Raw genomic sequence first — 23,669 nt, 5'->3', positions numbered from 1 at the left:
TATATAAGCATATACTGGATACTGCTGTGTTTATACGAGTGTGTGTTTATGTATGTGTGTATGCTTGCGCATGATAGTTTGTCATGTACAAACTTGAGGTCCGCTCCTCTGTACAGTGATCCAAGAAACACAGATATCAACAACAATCGCAGGGACTGTGTGTTCCATGTGTGTGTTTCTTGGCGTCATGTTCAAGAGGGACACGTTTTTTCCTCAAATTTCAGCAACTTCCAGATATGACATGTTTATTTCACTTAGGTAAAGTTGCAAAATCTGAAATTCTTTTTCTTACACGCTTGTTAATGGCGCATCAGAAGGGACCAGAAACAACATTTAACACACAGAATGTAATCCTGACACAGCCACTTGGAGCTGACTCACATAAGCCCACAGTCATCTCTGTTTATTTGTTATGCTTGCAATGCTGCGGCACAAGGCAGACAAATACACAAAGACAAACCCGGTTGCTTGGTGGAGGAGTGTTATGTGTAATAACAGAGCTTGGCTGCTATTTTAATCTGTTTGTTTTCTGTTTTGAGGAAGGAGAGAAGAGATTTGAGCTGTGTGTCAAACTGACTGGATCAAACTCTACATCTGACCGTGAGCACAGCAGAATAAAGCTCAGAACACACAAAAAATAAATCATGTGCCCACATTTGCTGATTAAAACTAATTATTCTGGGATTTAACTTGACCTAAAAGCTTTAGAAACTGCGTGTGTTGATGAAAGAACAATGGAAATGAATAAAAGTGTTGTGTTTTGGGTCTATTAATGCTATTATGGAATTACTGGGTTAGATTTCTGGATTATTCTTCTCATGTGATCGTACCTTGTATCCAGCATGGGGTCTGTTCTTTGTTAGTGGCGTGGTGGAGCACAGCTCGATGGCCTCCGGCTCATGAAAGATCACCGTGGGCAGCGGCTCCTTCCTAAGCGTCAGCACATTTAGCTTGGTCTTCAGCATGGTCTGGAAGTGCTGATGAAGAGAAGAAACATGAATTCAGTGCTTTAGGGAAACTTACAACCGGTACAAGAAAACTACATGCCTGCAGGTTGGCATTTGTAGTTTCCTTGACAACTCTGCTCGAGGCTTTAAAAAAGTGCAACCTCGATAAAATCTGCAATTTAGTGTTAATATTTCATAGATGTGTAACACAGGAGAAGCACAACCAGAAGCACAATCAGGAACATGCACTCTTCACTCATGTGGAAGGAGGAAAAAAAGGTGCTTCATAAAACCTTTATTGGCCTCAGGAGGCTGAAACAATAACAGCAGACATTATGTTTTAATCTCGCATCACTGTTTGAAAATCCCGACAGTATGAATAGAATCCCTCGACACAAAAGCACTGGTGGTGAAAACGGAAGATGAAGAGAGAAAGTGAGATGGTGTGTGGGGTTTACTCGGCTGAAAGTGGAATGTGAGGAGCAGATGAAGGGAGCGCTGACCTGGCTGCCTCCACCGTCAAAACAAGAGAGGAGAGCCGCCTGCCCTCACACTACAGTCCACAGCGAGTGTTTCCTGACGCCGAGCAGAACCACATGCTGGATCTGGCTCTGTGGAATTTCTGGGCTTCTTAGAAACAGTCGAGACAAAATTTCGCAAAGAATGAAGAAACACACTCGCTCTGGCAAGCAGAACTGGGAAGTGCATCTGCAGTCCCTCTCCATAATCCCAGATCAATACAAATTTCTCCTACATGAGCAATAATTTTAGTGGTGGATACTAAAACTGCAGGTGCTTTGAATATGATATCTTTTTGTTTTTATCATTGCAGTTTTTGCAAACCAGTTAAAACAAGTTTGGCCCTAGTCCATGTATTATATTGGAAGCTAATCTGGCAATCCAACACTTTGGTGCAGACAGACAAAAATCTCAAAAAAGTGCTTTATGATTGACCGTTCTGTACAGACAGTTGTGGGCCCTAGAGAATAAGTTTATTATGACTTTCATAAAACTGCTTTTTAAGGAAATGTCTTAATAACCATTGGATAGAATGCTACTTAGTTTACTAACTTTCTATTTTATTTTAAAAGAAGGAGTGACAATGAGATTTAAAAGTGGCCAATGATGCCACGGTATGTGCCACTGCGTATGTCAGCACTTCATCTCCATCTGACATGACTGATGGTATGTCACTAGAGTGCAAGCGGCATGTGCCTGTCCCCTCAGTCACACACCAGTGTCTTACAATGGTTGAAATCATTCCCTAACTGCAAGGTGCCACTTGAAGGTGGATGGCTTCTATCAGACTGTCACACCAGCACAGCCAATAGTATTTCAACAAGACCAAGACAAAGGTATGTTGGAAATTATACAGGATTGTGTTCTTTCTGCTATTGATTGATTGCTCTGACTGGCTACAGTGGCTAGGCTAACAACAACCTTAAAGCACTATTATTAGATACCATCGTGCATCATAAGGGTAGAACAGTGGTGGTATGGTGTGAGAGACCTTCCATTTTCAAGCAGCACCTGCAGTAAGCATACCACTGAGGGGACCAGCGCATGCTGCTGGCATACCATCGACCATGCCACGTGCCACTGAACTACCAGTGGAATGTGGTATGGTTATGATGAACTACCAAATGCAGTGGTGCATGGCATGACTTGGCTGGTTTTCATCAACTTTTCCAGGCATTGTTGAATTAAGAACATTAACTTATTAGACCCTGACCATTATACAAGGCTGCAAACATAACCAGACCAATGGGGATGAATTACAGAGAGCTTTCTGCTTTTATGCACCTAAACTGTGGAACTCTCTGCCTCTGGACATCAGAGTGGCGAGCTCTCTGTGTGTTTTTAAAAGTAAGCTTAAGACATAACTTTGTAATCTAGCTTTTAACTTGAAATAATTTATTTTTAGCCCTGGACTGCATTATTATATTACTGTTTTAACAACATTTATTTATCTTATTTATTTATCTATTTATCTGATCTTTTTAACTTATTTCTAACTTTTCTTTCTACTCTTACCAATTTTATTAACCTCACTGTATTTGATGTTATATCATTTTGAAGTATTTTATTTATGATCATGTCTTTAACTATTTTACCATTTATGTTGTTTTCTGTCTTTCTGTTCTTTTGTGATGCACTTCGGGCTGCATGCTTGTATGTATGAAAGGTGCTATATGTGGTGTGAGTTGGGTTGAGTATTATGGCTACACTGGTGACACATATTTTTCAGCTTGGAGCCAATACAAAGTTTTTACATAACATTTTGGAAAAACACGCCATAACAATATAGTTGACTCAAGTTTTAACAATGTCTGCAACCTGCAGCAAGGAATCACATCTTGGCAGACATAGGGCTTTACTAAAATTAGCTGACAAATTATAATCATGTTCATATTGTTAAATAAAGTATAGTAAAAGAAGCTCTTCTGAGTGGATTCAGTTTGTTTTCCTGTGCACATAAGCGCACCATCCAACATGACATCACTATTTTCATTCCAGCTCAAAGATTGGCTGTATTGGTAACCATATCAGTAATTTCTTTAAACCTGTGTCTGTGTCAGTCTCAGAAATCCCACTTTGGCCAGACTCTTTACAAATGCTTTCTGGTCATCTACTCTTGTCTGAATATGTCTGCCACTTTTGAGTGCTGTTTTTTTCCTTTTCTCTTTGGCGGTACTAAGCTGTTTTCCATGTTGGACCTGCACAATGTCCATTTTTCGTAAAACAGATGGTCAACATTTTCAGCCGATGAAAACAATCCATCCTGCCAATTCAGTCTATCATCAATCATCAGAGCTGGTTTGTTTGGTAGAGCCAAGAAGAAAATCCTCAATCAACTACAAGGAAAAGGTTCAGTGTCCAGCCTTGAAATTCAATACCACTGCATCAGATATTGTTTCCAATTCGATAAACTGTTAAATATTCTTGAGCATTTTGATTTGCCTTCTTAAAGCTCTTTTGGCACATGTTGAGTAATCTGCCTGCAAATACCAGTCACAATGCTGCAAAAGAACAGCTTAACTTTGGTACCACTAACCCATTAACAATCATTTTAAGACTTGTTCTGATACATTTTATTATTAAGGGTTTAAATTGCTTCCTGCTCATTATTGTCTTCACTTATGGCATGACTAAAATGAGATTATTGGGTCCTTCTTGCCAAGAAGTGGTTTTAAGCTCTATGAAATATGCATAGAACAAACTACTTACAGTACTGCTAACAAATATGAACCCATAATTCCACGATGATGCCCTGTAGTAAAGCACAAAAACAGTTGGAGCAGAAAGGGGACCACTAGAACCCTCAGCACACCTTCCCAAGTAATCCTTCATCTTCAGAAAAGTAAAAAAAAAAAAAAGAAGGAAAGGAGGAGGGAGTTTTCACGAAAGAGGAAGATAAGGCAAGTAAAAAAGCAAGGCACAGATGAAGATGAAAAAAAAAAAGAAAAAAAGCAAGATGGAGTTGTGAAAGTAAAGCCACATGTGTGTAAACGCTTGCTGACCTCCGCGTCAGCACTTTACAGCTTCCTGACAACGGCTCGCATTCCTGTGGTTGGCCCCGGTATTGATGGGGGGGCTGGGGTGTGCTCCCCGACTCCTCCGCCCCCCACCAGGAGCAAAAGGCCTGAGCGGAGGGCCACTTGTGGACTTACGCTGGAATTCTATTCATAATATTTTCACTGCATTTAAATGTTTTTTTAATTTCTCAGGTCCCAGCAGTCCCCTCATCAAGTTACTGCTGTTATTGATTCTATTTCTGACTTTCACTTGGACCCGGGCAGGTTTTCTGTCTCCACCATCAGGGCAGTGTGGTTCAGGTCAGTGCTGAGCTGGTTTCAGCAGAGTTGTGTCTCCACTTTAGACTTTAATACTCAACAAAAGCTTCTGTCAAAAGTAAAACCTCAAATCTCCAAACAAAGGAACTCATTCAGATTTATGAAACAAAGCCTTGTTATAAGATTAAAATCTGACCAATTATTTAGAGACCTGATCTCCACACATGCCATGTAAACGTGCATGTTATTACAGTCAAAGCCTCTGACTATGGAATATTGAAGAGTGTCTATTGACCCTGTACACGAGTGTGTGGTGTGTGTATCTGCAGCGAGTGTGCTCTCTGTCTGCATTTTATGTTTTCACACTATTTTGGTCATTTTAAGGGCGTCAGTCATCGTGCAGGACTGTGAAGATTGCCGTCAACAATCTGCAGGTCAGGTTTGGTGAACATAGGGAACAGGTGACATTGCTGTATCTCTCCTCTGCTCCCAATGTTGTCTGCAACAGACAACCTAATGTCTGTGCCTTTATTAGATGCTAAAAAGGACCTCTCAAAAAATGCCGTATGTGCTGACCTGTGAATAAGGACAGTCAGCGTTGTAGATGCTGTGACTGAGGGCAGAGCAGAGAGACACACAGCAGCAGGAGGCATGGCTTCAGCTGCAAATTACTAAAACCCTGCACCTTCAGACACATTTGTGTTTAGATGTGGATGCATTCATATGTTCATTAGAGCGTGTTGCATTTTATGTTTTGCCACTTTGTTTACTCTACCTCCCCCTAAGAGCTGCCCCTATTGACTGAATCTCTATGGTCAACCACTGCCTCTCTCTTTTATTCTTCTAGCTCCTAGTTAAGAAATATCACTGGAGGTCTGTTTGCCTTATCGGGTTTGGTGCTTCTCGAAACTATCATAGCTTATAGTTAGAGCTGGCTCAGGCTTGGACCAGCTCTTAGTTATGCTTCTATAGGCTTAGACTGCCGGGGGAACTGGCGCACGGACACACTGGGATCCTCTCTCAGCCCCTTCCCCCCAACCCCCCATCAATTACTTTAATTCTGCCTGTCCCATTGAAAGTTACTAACCATAGATCTTTCTGGAGTCCCTAAACTCAATTGTCTCGTGGTTCCCTCTGAGCTGCTGTAGGCATCCTCCTGCTGTGGACGTTCCAGACTCCAGCTGATATGGACGTACTGGACTCCAGCAGCAACAGCTTCTACTACTCTTCTCATCACTATCAGCGCTCCCTCTCTCTCTTATTCTCCTCTATCCCTCTTTACAGACCCAACTCAGTTGAGGCATGATGGCTGTCTAACATGAGTCTGGCTCTGCTCGAGGTTTCTGTTAAAAAGAAAGTTTTTCCACGCCACTGTAACTAGCTAAATATTGCGTTGTGCAATGCTCATAATGGATTAAGGTGGGGTAAGAACATAGACTGTATAAAATATGGACGTAGTATCTGTGACGTCACCCATCTGTTCCTGAGAGCTGTTTGGAAGCCAATTGACGGCGGCAGTCATATTGGAAATGCAGAACTCAACCAGGCAGAGTGTCACGTAAAGGGGCGGAGTTTGAGCCTCCTAGCCAACAGCTATGCGTTCCCGACCGGGAGTCCAGTCAGTCATGTCCTAATCTTAATATTTTCTGAACTGTCGCATTAGAAAAAAATTCAACCCTCGTACAGTGTGTGCCGATAGAGAGATTAGCTTCGTAGAGCCAAGCCGTGAACCAGACTGTAAACATGTTTATTAATGCTGCAAAGATCGTCTTTTTCCCATTCATGTCTATGTGGTTTCCGGTGTTTCTGCAGCAAGCCTCAAGCAGATTTTCGATGTATTGGAGTTTAGAACACTTCTGCATGGGCTTCATTGTTTGAAACCGGAGGTTGCCACTTGGGTAAGACTGAGTCTTATCCTGTCTTGAAGTTGGGTCTCTGTTCATAATTTGACATAGAGTGGTCTAGACCTCCTATGTTTGTAAAGGCATCCTGAGATAATGTTTGTTGTGATTTGGTGCTATACCAATAAAGATTGATTGACTGATATCATGTGTAAAAAAGAAAAGACTTTACATTGTTTTAAACCTTATTAAAGTAAAGCATACATCATCCCACAACCTTCTCAATGTAGCTACTGTAATGTCAAATGAAGGGGAAATCAGGACGATAGCAGATACTGAAAACTGTCAAAACTAGCAACAAATTACATCAATGACAGTCTTGTTTACACTCACAGCGTAATGTTAGCATCAAAGTTAGGTGACTTTATGTCTGTATGTTTGTGCTGGATGTTTCTTTGGTGGATATTATTATTTTGCAATTTTAAGGCTATTGAATACATCGTGATATGACAATGTTGAGATTGCCTGTGACACTGTAGCGGTCTTTCATTCTTCCTTTTTCAAGTAACATGGATTCTTACCTATTTATTCTTACAGGCAGCAATACTTCTTCATAAAATGGGTCTTGCTGTAATTTCAGTCAAACTGTTAAGCCATTCATTGCATTAACTATCATAACATTAGAAGATCTATATGTTTAATCGTATGACTGTTCAGCTGAAGCATAAACAGTGACTCAGTGCCTGTACCCATGTGAATACCATGTATTTAAAGAGCAAATAAGCTACAATAAAAAGAACTTGGCTGAACATCGCGAACCCCTAAAGCACAACAGGACTTTTACAACCATTCAGTTGTTTGTGTTTTATGAATCACTATGCTCATATAACATGTATTTGTTGAAAATCAGGACTTCCAATAAACTCAGTCCCACAATATTTTGCACGGCATTTTTCTGAGAAAGGTACTGATCTTTGAAAATCAGGTGGAACAAGGTCAAATTCAACAGACTCAGTGCTGCCAACTAATTCTGAACTGCTGCTTTTAAGAGCTGTGTGGTAATGACTGTGGAAATATAAGTGTCATCAAGACAAGTACACTACTTATTGTTCATCAAGCCTCCACTCTTAAATATTCTAAATTCTACTTTCAAATAGATCCAAGTAACCCCTTGAACAATCACATCCATGAGAAATCAAGTAGACAGGCTTTGGTAAGTGTCTCTGTGCAGTTTGCCTCCTACAGTGATGAACTTAACAGGTCACAGATGGTAAGTTAAACTTTCGGCCCCCTGAGGGAACATTCTTACAGGAAAGAGGTTCTTGGGTCAATCTCATGGTAAGTCACTACCCAACAGGGGTAAAACAGAACCTCTGCCACGCCTCCTGACACTCAAAATAGGGGTTATGGGGATGTGATCATGACAAAGCAGTAGAAGGCAGCTGGAAATGATGTTAGGAATCCACATGGATGGATGAGCTGTGTCTAAAGGGCATGATAATACAAGGAAAATCCAACCAGAGGATGCTGAAATGGCTACTGCTCCATTTTGAAGACTTAAAATGTGGTACGAAAGGTAACATACTGAGCTAAACACAGACCTTCAAACCAAAGTCTGTTCGTCAACTATAAGCTTGTCCAGGACACCACTGCATACACACTCTGGAAAACTGACTTGACTCCTGGACGGGAACACATAGCTGTTGGCTAGGAGGCTCAAACTCGGCCTCTTTACGTCACTCTCTGCCTGGTTGAGTTCCGCATTTCTAATATGGCTGTCGCCGACGATTGGCTTCAAAACAGTCCTCAGGAACAGATGGGTGACGTCACAGATACTACGTCCATTATTTATACAGTCTATGGTTTATACCTTGCTCCTGTATTGAATGCTTATATGCCAGTAGAATCAGACAGCCTACATACAACTTGATCTCAAAGTACCGCCAAACCTGCTGCTGCGAGATGCCGTTCACTGGAGATACAGCTCTAGCTGGTAGTCGCTGACTGCACAGCAATTTAGATGCAACATATGGCTGGCAATGCAGGGCTACAGTAATAAAAAAAAATCAACAATTCATTTAGCCATCTGGTAATTCTGGTGCAGGCTCACAAGGGTGACAATTGCTAATCATTTAGCTGTACAATGTGCAAATCTCGAACACACACACATGCTCAGATAAACCTGTAGCTTTTCACCACGCCCTGATGAAGACCCAGTGAGGGTCGAAAACCGGTTGGTGTTTCTTTTTTTCCTGTATTCTTTGATCCGTTATGCCCTGTATGAATTGAAGGCTTTTTAACCTATTCCTCCACTCGAGCTGGTGTGCCTGAAGACAGCCCTGGTGGCTTCCTCCTTTTTTAAACATGTAGCAGGCTCTGACATGAAAGGGTGTATAGAGCTCTTTATTCAGACTCATTTGACTCTGCATTGCCATATACAACAAAAGATGTAGCATTGTAACACCTGGCTGTTGAACTGACACCATAAAATGCTTTGGTACTTGGATCAAACTCTGTATCACTATTTCTTCAAGACCAGGTTTACATTTTGGGGGTGAAAAACAAAATGACATGGGTCATGATACTATTTCTTTAACTGAACAATGGTGATCTTGTATAGCTAACAAAACACATTTCAGGCACATTGTAAATTGTAACTCTCAGTTTACTTCATCTCTGTCTTTTTCAGGCACATTACTACGCTTCTTGACAACCTGCTGATGGTATAATGGTAGGAAACCACAAGCATATCTCTCATGAGTCCTTCTATGTGTGAATGAGACAATGACCAAATAGGGGCTAGCTCATACAGACATTGTCAAGTGATGTAAGAAGTGCCCTAAAAGTCCACAGGATGCATTTAAAGTGGGGGAAATCATGAAGCCTACAATACAACAATAGGAATCAAACCACATCACCGCTTCAACAAAGAATCATGTTGTGAATGGTTGAGCGTTGAATCATTCCTTTCTTCTCTCGTGCTCTTTGTCAGAGAGTAAACAACACATGGGCTATAGTTGCACATCAAGTGAATCTGCCCCTTAAAAATGTGGCCAGTTTAACTAACAAACCATGTCCATCCAAACAACTTTGCTTTGAAGCCGGACAGACCTTTTGTCATCTCTGGACTGGAAACCAGCCCCCTCCTGCTGTTGTTTGTACCTCAGATGCCATTTCTACAAACATCCTTCCTTCCGTACCCTCGCTGCTGATAATGCTGCAGTCCCCAGGTGGAGCAGGAGGAGGAGGTTGGCCCAGCATGCGGTCACGGTAACTTCCTGCCCTCTGGCTCCTTTGCATTTTAAGAAATGGACAGTGTAACTTAAACCCCAGTTGTTCCTGTACGTGTTTACAGCCTCCCCCTCTGATCCTGGGACAGTTTACGAGAGGAACTTAGTCTGAATGGGCTCAACCCAGAGTGGGCTGTGGGAGGTCCCTACGCAGAGGGAAACCTGTTTTTCTCAACCCTGATTGGAGCACTTTGGCATGTTGGAGGGAGAAGGCAAATGGCTGGATGCTGGGATTGGTGGGTTCTGCTGCACAGGAGGAAGTGGGTATAAAAGTACCCAAACCTCAGAGCCTGGGGGAGCTAGTAAAAACATCAGCAGCACTTTGACGTAAACAATGAACCCTCAGTGACATCTTAAATAGTCTACACATAGCAATGGCACATGGAAATGACCTGCTAGTGACAGAAAACAAAGTCAACTGTCAAGATCAAGGTTGGTTTAAACGTGTGTCATTATTTGACCTCTTTCAGGTAGAAACAGTGCTCAGTGTGCCACAAGTAAGCATACATGAAGCAACGGCAGGTCCAACCTCACAGGAGTTTGATTAACTCGTCAGCTTGTTTGATTTAGGGGCACAAATGTCATATTTTCAAAGTTTAGAGTATATTAGAGGATTTTGCAACCTACATTGACCCTTAAACTGCCACAGATGTCATATTTCTCACCTTAAAGTAGCAAACTTACCTAACAGATTCAGTTCTGAATCCTGTAAAAAAAAAAAAGCAAGAAGAGGAGAAGACAAAAGGCATGAAGACTCATCTGTGTAGGATGAAACTGTAGACCATAAGAGCTTAAATCACAGCTGAAACTGCTCTTCTTTGATCAATGGCGAGCATAATACTCTCTGTCTAATGCAAATCCTTCAAAATAACTTGAAAATGACAACTTCCGCAAACAGATAATTGTGCCCATTCATCAAATACAAAGAGCCAAACCAGTGAGCCAAAAGCCATTTGTTCACAAGAGGCAAATGTGTGCTGGCTGAAAAAAAATCAATGTGCCAAGGGAACCATGGGAAATTTTCTGCCAGTCTGCCCGTGGATCCCTTTCGCTACCAAGGCCACAGTCCCAACAAAATAGCTACGGCCACAAAGCAACCTCAGACAGACAGACAAGCCGAAAGGGCCGGACACAGAAACAAATAAAGACAGGCAGCAGCGAAGTAAAGTAGCAAAGACAGCGGCTGGTTCTCACCGTGTTTGACCTCAGTCAGCTATTTCTGCTCTGTCAGGTCCATGTCCTTTTCTGTGCTCAGTCCAGTTTGTCAGTGTCACACACATTAAAGTGTCAAAACTGGAAACCGCAGCTAAAGAAAGAGCTGCTGACAGAGGGGGAAAAAAGGATTGGTTGCCCAGAGGATATTCAAACAGGAAGCATGTTGTTGTGTGTGCATCCTCAACCACCCTGCCAACTAGCTTATGAGTCTGTCTATACGTGCGTGTGCATCCATGCCCAGACCGCTGCATGTTGTGCAATATGCCGTTGAACTAACATGGCCTCTGCCTGGGGAGGAGGAGGGGCCCCCCCAAAAAAACGATAGAGGTATTGGGGAAACAGACAAAGAGGAAAACACGGAGGCATGCTACGGCACTGACACACAACATCGCACAGGACTCCACATTGTCAGTGTAATAGAGCTTTCTGTTTATGTGACCCGTGTCTTCTCCTCCCCACTCCGCCATCTATCTCCTCTCTCCCCCTCCTCTATCTGCCTGACTGTGAGACACAAATGCAGCAAGACATCAGGTGTTGCTATGGCAACTGGGGGATAGCACAAGTGAGGATAACATGGACGGATGCCTTGGTGAATAAAAACAACAAAACAGATGGTAATAAACACGAGTACATTTTAGATCCGCTAATTTCAGCTCCAGAAAACCCCACCAGCCCCGACTCAAAAAGGATACCAGCCAGAAAGGATGGTCGTTGCTATGGTTACAAAGCAGGCTGGCACTGTTATCGTTCAGTAACCGTGTTGCATTAGGAAGGGTTTTCATTCTTCTTCTGATATTCTGATCCATTGCAGTTTATTTGCTGATCCAATAGGTCCTGGCAGCCCATTTAAAAAGGTGAACACAACAACCAGGGCAGACTTTACTGAAGCTAAACCACAGTCAAAAGAAAGGCTGGAACATGGTGGGGAAGACTTCTTTCAACAAACCTTTTTTCAATGAAGCTAAATCTTACTTTATCACACTGCTACTCAATCATGTCTGTCACCTACCCCTCACTATCTGATAATTCTGCATTCATTTACAACCTCCCTGGAAGGAAGAACACTCCACTCCAGGTGTGCAAATGTTTTGTTTTATTATGACCTTATGATTATTGGACGCCTATAGAGCAGAATGCCTTGTGATTTTTAATGTGTGAACGTCAACCCTGCATCTATTCATCTAAGGTAGTTGGACTGGCAAACCAGCAGTTTTAGCCGTAATACCTATTAGAGCACTTAGTACAAGGTCACATATAGCAATAAAAGAGCCAGTTAATCCACACAACATATTTGCACAGCTTTGGAAACACCACACTCGTTTGTAGTCGACACATGCACTACTAGAAAGTGAATTTAAACTCCATGACCCCACTTTGTAAATATGGCTTCCTGTAGCACGGTATCAAAGGCCAAACTGAGAGAACCCTGATGTTGAGTTAATACATCTTAAAGCTGGCCTGCTTGCTATGTCCAATAGACTGGTCGAAGTGTAAAACTCAGTATGGCTAGGCTATTCCCTAGATCAGTGGTTTTCAACATGGGGGCCGCCAGGGGGCGCTAGGGGGGCCTCAGAAAATTGGAGGGAAGAGAAAAAAAATTAATCTAATTATTTTTTATCTTTTATTTTTTTATTTACAACACTTTTGTTAATAATAGATGCTAAACAAATGTAATAATTATTGAAAAGTAAATACAAGTAAGAAAATACATTCTAAAAGTTGATGTTTCTTTACATATTTTGAAGCATTGTCTGTGGGTTTGCAAAGGGGGTCCCCGGCCAGAAGCAAATGCTGTTTTGGGGGCCTTGGCATGGTAAAGTTTGGGAACCCCTGCCCTAGGTAGTACATTTGCAGAGGTTTTTGCATCCCTGGTGTGAACGTTGTTAAAGTAAAACGTGTGTATTGACAGAGTGCACAGGGTGCAACTACCTGATATGTCATCCCAGTCAACCCAGTATTTTTTTTAGCACCTTGTGTTGGATGGAGAATGAAATGACTCTTGATACTAATTTATCATCAGGTGGTGTTTTATTCTGGTTATGATACAAAGTGCCAGGCAGGAAACATTTACTTTTAGTGTGCTACACAAATTCCCTTCAGCAAGGAGCCAGGAAAGAGTCAGATAACTAGTGACTTTGTGACACTTGTTGAGCATGAGAGTGAAGCGTGGTGGCCTAAAGCTCTCTCTGAACAGTGATCAATTAGCCTTGAACAATAATAAGTCTTATATAATTATGGAGTGATGGACATATAGGGTAGTTCTGACAGCAACCTTGCTTTTAATGAATCAAAGAGTTGTGAATGTTCATGGGAACATTTACAGACCCAGGGTAACTCCACATCCGAGCACTGGAACTCTCGCTTTGAATAATTCGTGATTCCATCTTCTTGACGCCTGGGCAGAAGAGGGAGATTGTGCAAGTTCACTTGGCAGGCAGTCCACGGGCCGACATCTGGAGAGCATTACGTTTGCAGGAGACATGAAGCCAGGCTCGGTGCACGGCTTGCCCCTTGGATATCAAACTACGTGTCATTAACGGGTTTTTTTTCCGCCGTCTTCTAACAGGTCACAGACGGCAGGTTGTGGACCAGAGCCTCCTTTTTTTTAACCACTTGAAACAGGAGATTAAGCATCCTGATGTTACAACATAAAGGAAAAGCAGAGTGACAACAGGAGAAGAGGGCCTGCAGTTCCACTCATTACGTTGGTGTGAATATGAGTGTTGCGTTCAAAGAAAGGCCTGGGGGCCAAATTAGCCATTTTTTACACGACTTGAATTTGCTTGTCTCTCACGTTTTGAGATAAACTCAGTTGTAGACTGGCACTGGACTGCAGCAGAGGTAACAAATTGTTGCACTGTACACCCGGCTTGCGTAACGTGAATAGGTGCATTTAAACGTAGCACCAAAAGGTAAGCATTTAGAAACAAGGATCGTTTGAATGCCTACAACTGGTATCAAGCTTATAACACCCGACAGAGAGCACAACACATCTGTAGCTGTTCAGTACCCGTGGCAAGTCTCTGTAGTTTGGAGCCACACACAGCACGGTGGGTTTTCATGCACAGTTACCACGGCTGAACCCTTTATTTACTGCTGCCATGTCGACAATGAACGATTCACATGCGCCCGTATCTTACCTGCAGTCGCTCCGACGCGGGTTGCCACATGTTAGCAGACTCAAAGGTTCTCCGTCTTCACTGCAGCTTGTTGTCTTTTCGTAGTCCAGTTCACATCTGTTCGCTTTCACGGCTTGCCTCTCCGTCCTCCTTCAATCTGGACTGGTCGGTAATGAATGATGTGTTGCTCCGCCTGGCTGTAGTTATAGCAGTGACCAGCAGGTGGAGGTACCTGCTCTCTCTCTCTCTCTCTCGCTCTCTGTGACTGGAGGGCTCTTGAGGTGCTGCGTTCAAGTACTTCAGGGAAACGAGGATTCAACCAAATAGCTGGCAGTAAGTGGTTTATCTGCAAATTTGCTGATAGCCTAATGCAGGGGCGTCAAACTCATTTCAGTTCAGGGGCCACATACAGCCCAAGTTGATCTCAAATGGGCCTGACCAGTAAAATCATAACATAATAACCTATAAAAACGACAACTCAAAAAAAAATGTCCCTTTGATTTAGTGCAAAAAAGTACAAGTACATTCTGAAAATGTATCTACAAAAACAGCTGCTGCATTTTTTTTTTGTCATGATGAGTCTCTAGTTGGGCCAAAGTGGGGCGCCGTTCAGGTGCACTCCGTCAGCACTATTATTGTATGTAACCCCCAGAGGACAAATTTGAAATAGTAGTTACTTTTGTCGAAAATTGCGGTCAATGTCTTCTCTGTAATTTTTTCACTTTGCAAAGTCGTTCCGCGGGCCGGATTGGAACCTCTGGCGGGCCGGTTTTTGGCCCGCGGGGCGCATGTTTGACACCCCTGGCCTAATGTCCGGAAACGGTCGTGTTATGTAAAAATGAACAAGTGGATTGTTTCTTTAGCTTACAAGACATCATGCATCGACAACTTGATTGTCCATATAGGCTACAACGCTGGTTTACTAAGTCTCACAAACAGATCATTAGATTTTTCAGATTTCAACCTTATAATAAGGTTTGTATTTATTCACCTCAAACTTCCCTATCAAATTAAACAAAAGCCATTAAATAATGTTTTCTATGAACCAGTAAGTTGGCACCTGACTTTAAATCTTTCACTAAAAGTTTGTGTTTTATAGCCCAAAGTTTCAATTTTTGGGTTAAACCAATGCTCTCATCAACACAGCATATTTCAATAGCTGATAGCTGTTCCTTGTAAAAGTAAAAATAAAGTCAGCACAGTGTAAGAAACTACCTTGTGAAAGTAGCCTGTTATGTCCTTCAGGAGTCAGAACAATGGCTCCAAACAAACATTTCTGTACTCTTTGTTTGCTGGAGACTATTTGTGCATTTGTCGCCTTAAGAAAAGGACTTGCTTGCAGTGTCAGTTAAAACAAGTACCAAATGCTCATTCACTTCAAATCAACATTTAAAGTAAATGATCTTACATCTGGACACAAAAGCACCCATGATGATACTTAACACTTTTGTAAAAATAACTTCAAGGCTGCAGAAGATTAGTCATCCAGACCAGAGCAGCCAGCAAGCAAAGGAATGTTGTTAAAATGGAAATGATCATTTAATACCCCAACATAAATGTCATTTCATTTCTTTAAGTGGCTAGAGTCAATAAAAATGTGTTTCCATTCTCATATTTCCCAAGTTTCACAGAGGCAGCTCAGGACAAAGTCTCTGGTGAATTGCTACAGTCATGCCCAAACATTTTGATCTTCTTAGGCTTTACCAAAAAACCTTCATTCCATCTGACCATGCTGAAATAAGATTAGTGAGGAGTGACCTTTTTCTTCCATTTTTTTAGAATTAAGGTCAAGCTGCATCTGTTATACAGTGTTTTTATGCGTAATGTTGAAGCAACACATGTTACTTTAACTATATTTAACCATGGGGAAACACAAATGTGAGTTTTTTAAGTTACTTATTTTAAAATTAAACTAGATACCTGCCTCTAGACCAACACAAAAGCATACATCATCAAGCTGAAGGCCCAGAAAAAGAGTAAGAGTCTTTCTGATAGACAGGGAGTTTTTGGACGCAGGAAAAGCCAAACCACAGACACTCTGACCCTCCAGGGCACAGAGAGGACAGAGGTCAGACACAAGACCTCCAAAGAAGACCATAAGCAAAGGTGAGGAGCCATCAATAACATCTGGTGCCCCTTCAATGTGTGTGTATGAGGGTGTTTGTGTTACACACATAATAGATGTAGGTGTGTTGAGCGACATGACTCCGCAGTCACAGTCTGTATTTAGAGATGTTTACATGGGGAACATCTGGACAAAGCTTGAGGTTACTGAGGGTGTTCACTTTACCAACACTCCATAAAAGGTCTTTCCCACGACTCACTGCTATGTCTGCTGGCTATACGACCTTGAGACTTTGAAGAAAATGTCCTTCCTTGGGACTTTGCAGAAAAACACTGTGGTGAAATTGTGTTTTTTGTTCATGTTTTTTATTCAAACTTTTTCATTTTAACCCTTTTTTCAACCTACACAATGTAATAATTTCAGCCTAAAACTAATTGCAGCATGGTTCATTGACTCGTGGCTGAGTTCAAGAAAAAAATCCAATCTATTTTACCCTGGTGAATGTACCATACATATTGTCTCTCTGTGTTGTGACTTTTCCAAATTCTCATTTTTAATGTAAAACCTGCTTATCACACTCACCTGGTTACGCTTTATTTCCATTTGATTTACATGAAAGATATGCTCCACAGATGCAGAATTCTTGTCTCAACACAGAAACAATAAATGGAACATTTGAAAGAATCACCTTCACTGCATATACAGCAGCCAAGTCTGTGCCCTGTTTACCTATTTTTCTGGTAAAACAGCTTAGACTAAGTCAGACTGGATGGAATATCACCATGAAAAGCAATGTCAAACTCTTGCCACAGATTCTTCATTAGATTGAGGTCTGTGATTTAACCGGGCAACCCTGAAGTATTAACATTCTTTTACCTAAGCCACTCAGAGGTCTACCTGCATGCTTGGTCATTGTGTAGCTGGAGGTAAAACCTTCATCTGAGTGATCAAGATTCCTGCTTGAAGGTTTTGTTCAAGAATTGCCCTGTTTTCAGTTCCATCTATCCGCAATCATGTTTTTTCTGCTGGGATGCTGCTACTCTGTGTTCAAGATCATGCTCAGGATAATGTGCTGGTTTCTTCCATGCATGTGGTTTTGAAAACACAATTTGTGGGGCACCAGTTTGGCTCAGTGGTTAAATCGTGCTCCCTGTAGAGGCCAAAGTCCTTGAAGCTTGTAGCATAGGTTCGAAACGACCCCTTGCCAGATATAATTCCCCACTCTTTTCCCCCCGCTCTCTACCCTATCCACCATGCTGTCCTCTAAATAAAGGTAATGAAAGCCCAAAAAATTTACCTGGGAAGCACCATTTGGGACAGATCTCCCGCCTGAGCTGTGGATCATTCCATCTCCTCGTGGGTCACCCCTGGCTTTTTTTGCTTCCCATTGAAGCTTTCCTTTCCTGGTCTATCCATGCAGGCACAGGGCCTTTGCTTGGCTTTAGCTGATGTTCCCCTTTTCGGTTGTCTCATCATGGAAAATTCAACTCCACAACCATTTAGAAGAACACCTGGGTCACCATGTTTCTGCTTGTTCGGTAATGTCTAACAGTCTCTGAGGCCTACGAAGCAGATGTTTTTGAATTTGATGTTTAATTGAACACTTCATTTGAATAATCAGTTGACCTGTGAGGGCAACGAGCTGCACCTGATCTTAGTGAGGGTTTACACAGCAAATGAGGATGTGCTGTATACTTACAGTCCAACTTATAACATTTAATATGTAAATAACACAGAAAAGCATGCAGAGCCCCACCCACCCTCTTCCACCCCACCTCCATCATGCCTCTATGTATTTACAGACCATTTTGTATAGGTCCAAGACATAAAACTCTGATGAAATCTTTTTTATTTGCTCATTTGGCAATATTTTCAATCAAGTACAAGGTTTAAATGATTTCTAAACCTTAAACTCTGTTTTTGTTAACATTGAACACATAGTCTCAACTTTTGAATTGGGATTTCATGACTGGGATTACACATCAAGCCTAAATCATTTTTGTGCACAAGGTAAATGTGATAGAACTATTCGTGCACTGAAACCCGTACAGTAGTTAATGTGGGAATTCAATGTCTGCTCAGGTTCCTGACTTAAATCTTTTATAACAGTTTTGTTGTAAACACATGTCACATAAAATCCCACAAGAAACCGGACAACTTCTGTGGGATATGTTCACTTGAATCTTTATTGTTTACATCATTCAACATAGATAATAGGTAATCATGTGGTTGTTGTGTTTCAAATGAGAGAAAAAAAAAGTCTGAAGGTTAGCTGAGCCTATTGATAAAACATTGCTCGACCTTGAGAGGAACAACACAGCTGCACAGACAGAAGAGTTTTTCCATTGGCAGGACATAGAAGCACATAAATCCTAGAGTAGATATCCTCCCTCCCAGTTTCCTCCCCCCCTCCTCCTCCCCTCTCTTCTCCACCACAAAGCTAGCAGGAGGCCACTCCAGCAAGGAAACTCTCAACCAGAAACTATTCAACACTGTCAATACAAGAGGGAAATTTGTACACTGGCATACACAGGTACACTGAGTAAAACCAACTATTTTTCTGTGCACTGAGAAACAGACCTACCTATTATCCTAAATATCACTGGAAAACAGACAGTAGGATGGCAGGGTCACAGTACTCCAGCAAACCCACCTTCTTTACTAATCATACACCATGAAGAAACTTGCATGTAAAGAACAGGACAATGTGTACTTTAAAATTGAGAGAAAAAAAACTCTAGAACTTTGTACAGGTTTGTATTTGATCTACTGACCACAAATTACCCCAAAGAAAATATTTGGCACAATCCTGACGGAGATAAATACAACTGCAATAAAAAAAAGCAATATAACCAACAACCAAGTACAAAGGAGTTTAAAATAACGCATAGAACATCAAATCTAACCATGCACAAAGTAAGGCAACCTACTACAGAATCTTTTGTAAATATAGAAAAAGATACAGTGTATGCACCAAGAGGAGTGCACCTATTTCTACAACACCTGTAGGACTGCTGTCAGAAGTGGTAGCTGAGTTTACAGTGAGAAATTTAGGCTCCTGGGTCGCTGGCCCTATCAGCAGACGGACAGACAGACAGACAGTCTGGTGCAGATTAAAGTATTCACTCTTGAACAGCAGAGGTTACTAGTAGTGTCACCCATTATTAATAACTTAAGTAATGCAAAGAAAGCTCTGATGCTACAGTAAAGCCTTATCGTGGACTTTGACAGGAAAATAAGTGTATCAAATTTATTTTTTTCTCTTTAAACTACAGAGTATGTTTTGGGTCTTTTCTCCTCTTTACATTCAGTTATGTTTTGCTAATATTATTTTTTGTTTCTTAAGAAATACTTTAAGATTTATATTGACTTTTCATATATATGCATGTGTGTACATTTGCGTATGTGTGTGAGCATGTATACATTTGTGTATGTGTGTGAGATTTGCTGGGATAGTTGTGTTCTACAAATCCTTGGTCTTGATGAGGGTCACCAGAGGCTTGTCATCAGGACTGTAGTCCTCGTAGGCGATGGGAGTGGCGTCGTACATGGCAGGTCTGGACTTCTTACCAAATCTAAAGAGGAATTAAAAGAACAGATTGCTTCAATATTACATCTTCACTGGGTAAGTGATAAATAGAGGCTGAACCAGCTTTTCTTAAAAGGGACACATCAGTGATTTCAATTTGCTGTATTCAAAAGACAAAAGATAATGAAATACAAATTTCAGATTTTTGCTTAATACTGCTGAATCATACATTTCCCATGATGCAATTAAGTAGCACCTCTCTGTGAGATCCTCCCAGTTTGTTGCATTTTTTTTTTTAAACTAAGTATGCCTGTTTGATAGCTCAAAAATTGATGTAACAAATGAATGATAAAATAGGAAACTTCTCTGTTAACTGAATGCATTTTTTGACTGCTGGAGCGTTACCCCGGAACTACGTGCATTTCCACCGGAGGACCCAGGATCTAAATTTAGTTCAGGGGTAGTTAATCTCCCCCCTGAAAAGCCACTGCTTGGGGGGTAGTACTTTTCAAAGGTCCCAGGACTTTCGGGAGGCAGGGCCTGCAATGCTGAACGTGTCTGATTGGTAGATTACCTGCCATCCACAATAACATCACACACATCTGTGATTTACTTGATTTCTCTCTCCTTAATTTTTAAAAAAAATGTTCTATCTTTTTTGTATGTGTGTGTGCTTTTCAAAAGAATAAGATTCACTTGATTTAACAGCTTTGTAATAGTAGCCTTCTCTAAGCCCACCGCGAATGCGTCTCTCCCGGTGTTACGGTTTTAAAAGTGACCCTGTAAACTGGAGACCTTCAGCTGAACTTATACTGACTTGTTCATAAAGCTCACTGCTGACCTTTGAAACAAATCTGCAGCAAATGTACAAACAACACTTTCCTTTTAGCAACTGGAACCCCAAATCCACTACTGCCTTCAAACTATGTAATTTGGGGTCTTATTTACATAAAACAAATATTACAGAACAAAGAACAACTTTCAATTCTAACTTGATATGTTGTCATATGAGTTTCTGTAAGCCTTTCTGATATTTGATTTGAATTGGGCCTTGTTAAGCTGTGATATTTGTAAAATACATAATGCGATTAATTTCACAAACTAATAATAGGTGCTGCTATTTGAATGTTTACTCCTGGGGCTGGCATACCTCTAGTCTGGCCCTGGGGAAGAGGCATTAGCACACTGCAGTTTTTTCATTTAGCTGTTTTCTTGAGAGATTTTTTTTTGTGCGTTATTCTTATTGGATAGGATAGCAGAAGAGTGACTGGAAATAATTTAAAACAAAATAAGCAAATAGGTTTGTGAGTAGGCTAAATGCTAATTTTTAAAAGTACAGCAAAAAAAAGTCACCTGCATTCCTCTGATCTTGACTCAGAGAACTTCAACTTTTTAAAGTACTGAACTACTAAAAATGTTATCACATGCAACCTAATTGGGTAACACTTTACAATAAGGGTCCCTTAATTAGCATTAGTTAATGCATTATTAAGCATTAATTAACAGTTTAATAATCGTTACAATGTATTACCTAACATTAACTAACACATTAGTTAGTGCATTAATAAGCAGTTCATTAATGTCCACTGCTCAGAGTTAATTAATACATTATTAAGCATTAATAAAAGTAACAAAACTTAATTAGTTAACCATTAGTGAATGCTTTCTGGACCCTTATTGTGAAGTGTAACACATGCATCACTTCAGTAACACATTATAAATGCTAAACTGCCTCATAAGCATCAGCATAAGCATAAGCGTGTGCATCAATTTTAAGTGTCCTCTGGAAACACTTCTGTTGTGTTGCTGTCTATTTGCAGCGCGTTTTTCTAATGTATTGTGTTGTGGTCTTTGCATCGCGTTTTCTAAATGCTGCGCATGTGTTGTCAAATTGATGAAGATGTTTTCTTAATTTTCTTGTGTTTTGTCTTTTTGCATGTGTTTTCTTAAGTTGCAGTGCTGTGAGCTTTCAGGGCCACCGTACTTCTCTGTGCCAGTTGAGATGTTATCTGTGATTATCTGTTTTATTCTAAATAAAATGTGTTGAATTCTTTATTTGTGTTGCTTCAACTACATTTCAACTCATTTTGCTTCAGTGTATGTGTTACCTAAGGGATACATGTGTTACACTTTACAATAAGGGTCCAGAAAGTATTCACTAATGGTTAACTAATTGAGTTTTGTAACTTTTATTAATGCTTAATAATGTATAAATTAACTCTGAGCAGTGGACATTAATTAACTGCTTATTAATGCATTAACTAATGTGTTAGTTAATGTTAGGTTATACAATATAACGATTATTAAACTATTATTAAACTGTTACTTAATGCTCAATAATGCATTAACTAACGCTAATTAAGGGACCCTTATTGTAAAGTGTTACCCATAATTGTATGTCTCAATCACAGCATGACCAGCCTCACCTCCACAGTTAAGAGGGTTGGAGAACAGCCATATTCAACCAGATTTCTAACTCTAATGAAAGTTTATTTTCCCTCAGATTTTGTGAATGCTCAATAAGACTCTCAGTTCTGATATCATATATGTATTTAGACTATTTCCAGCCAAAGGCTTTGAAAATGCACCGATGACTCATGGATACATGAATACAACTTCAGGCCCTTCAGAAGGAAGAAATGGGAGGCTCTTGCGAAGCAATGTACTCTGTAAAACTCTCTGTGAAACCTTCACTATAAAGTACATTTCCTTTCCCTGACCTGGCGTGGCGGATGGATGCAATAGCGTTGCTGAACTCGCTGTCGATGCTGCGGCAGTTGTAGAACTCCTGGTAGGCGTGACGGGACGAGCCTTGGTACTCGATGCGGCTGATGCGACAGATGCCCACAATGAGGATGATGAGCATAAGGACAAAGGCCACACACAGCGCTCCGATGATGATGTAGAGGGAGTGGCGGGGCATGTTGGTCAGGGTGTCTTCAGTGTGTGCCGGCTTCCACTGCAGATCTGACACACACACACACACACAAAGTCAGGCACAGAGGCATGAGGCTTCCTTCCTGCTGGATTTCAGATAAATAGCTGAACAGTTGTTTTCTGACAGGCTGACTTACGGATCTCACAGCTGGGCCCAACCCACCCAGGTGGACAGTGACAGGTATAGCCATTTGATTGGTCAATGCAGGTGCCTCCATGGTGACAAGGGTTGCATTCGCATTCATTGATGTCAGCTTCACACTTTTCCCCTGAGAGGAAAGGTAAGGTTGTTTTGAATAAGAATAGATGCAACAAAGTCAGGAGCAGAAATGTGGCATCAAAGCTCCCGGTCGTTTTCAAACTCAAGGACAGCAAAATGCAGGAAATACTCTTAACCCTCCACCCTTTATACAGCGCCATAAGAAGAAGTTATACTACTACTACTTGGAATAAGTACAGTTCCACTGCTCACCCTTGTATCCAGGTGGGCAGGCACAGGTCGCATTGAGTCCTGCGCTCTCACAGCGGCCTCCATTCTGGCAGTGCAGCTTAAGACATGGATCCTTGTAGATTTCACAGTGTCTACCTGCGCACATTCAAATAAACATACAACATGTGACCTTTGAAACTGTAAATGTGTGTTTGCATCCCCACACTGACTCATACACATGTAGTCATACCTACCTTCAAACTGTGGTGTGCAGACACACTCATAGGCATTGATGAGATCTCTGCAGGTGGCGTAGTTCTGGCAGGGGGCCGACAGACACTCATTGTACTCCTCCTCACAGTACAAGCCATGGTAGCCTTCAGAGGACAAAAGTACATGGTGGGTTTAGTGTCAAATCTGATTTAGTCTGAAACGCAGGTTTGTCTTGGCAGGGTTTTAAGAGAAGAATTTGAATATGACTTTGGATTCTTAATATTTAATG

The 23,669-nt window shown here is 41.2% G+C and overlaps 2 protein-coding genes across 3 annotated transcripts in view; both read right to left on the bottom strand.

Annotated features, from left to right (window-relative positions):
• pid1 (phosphotyrosine interaction domain containing 1) overlaps positions 1 to 14,492 on the bottom strand; it is a 33,183-nt gene extending 18,691 nt beyond the window's left edge. The window contains exons 1-2 of the mRNA XM_034701322.1: positions 14,228 to 14,492; positions 831 to 977 (exon numbers count right to left, since the gene is read on the bottom strand). Of these exons, the coding sequence (XP_034557213.1) occupies positions 831 to 977; positions 14,228 to 14,257 (177 nt within the window). The 5' untranslated portion in view covers positions 14,258 to 14,492. The remainder of the gene's footprint in view (positions 1 to 830; positions 978 to 14,227) is intronic.
• A 3,942-nt stretch (positions 14,493 to 18,434) lies between these two features.
• dner (delta/notch-like EGF repeat containing) overlaps positions 18,435 to 23,669 on the bottom strand; it is a 68,912-nt gene continuing 63,677 nt past the window's right edge. For both annotated transcript variants that reach the window (XM_034701953.1, XM_034701954.1), the window contains exons 9-13: positions 23,422 to 23,544; positions 23,210 to 23,323; positions 22,875 to 23,006; positions 22,521 to 22,767; positions 18,435 to 19,846 (exon numbers count right to left, since the gene is read on the bottom strand). In XM_034701953.1, coding sequence (XP_034557844.1) covers positions 19,735 to 19,846; positions 22,521 to 22,767; positions 22,875 to 23,006; positions 23,210 to 23,323; positions 23,422 to 23,544 — 728 coding nt within the window. In that variant the 3' untranslated portion in view covers positions 18,435 to 19,734. The remainder of the gene's footprint in view (positions 19,847 to 22,520; positions 22,768 to 22,874; positions 23,007 to 23,209; positions 23,324 to 23,421; positions 23,545 to 23,669) is intronic.

This window comes from Notolabrus celidotus, chromosome 14 (genome assembly GCF_009762535.1).
Source record: "Notolabrus celidotus isolate fNotCel1 chromosome 14, fNotCel1.pri, whole genome shotgun sequence".
Classification (NCBI taxonomy): Eukaryota; Metazoa; Chordata; class Actinopteri; order Labriformes; family Labridae; genus Notolabrus; species Notolabrus celidotus.
Note: the sequence above shows the minus strand (reverse complement) of the source record. Positions and strands in the feature narration are given on the sequence as shown.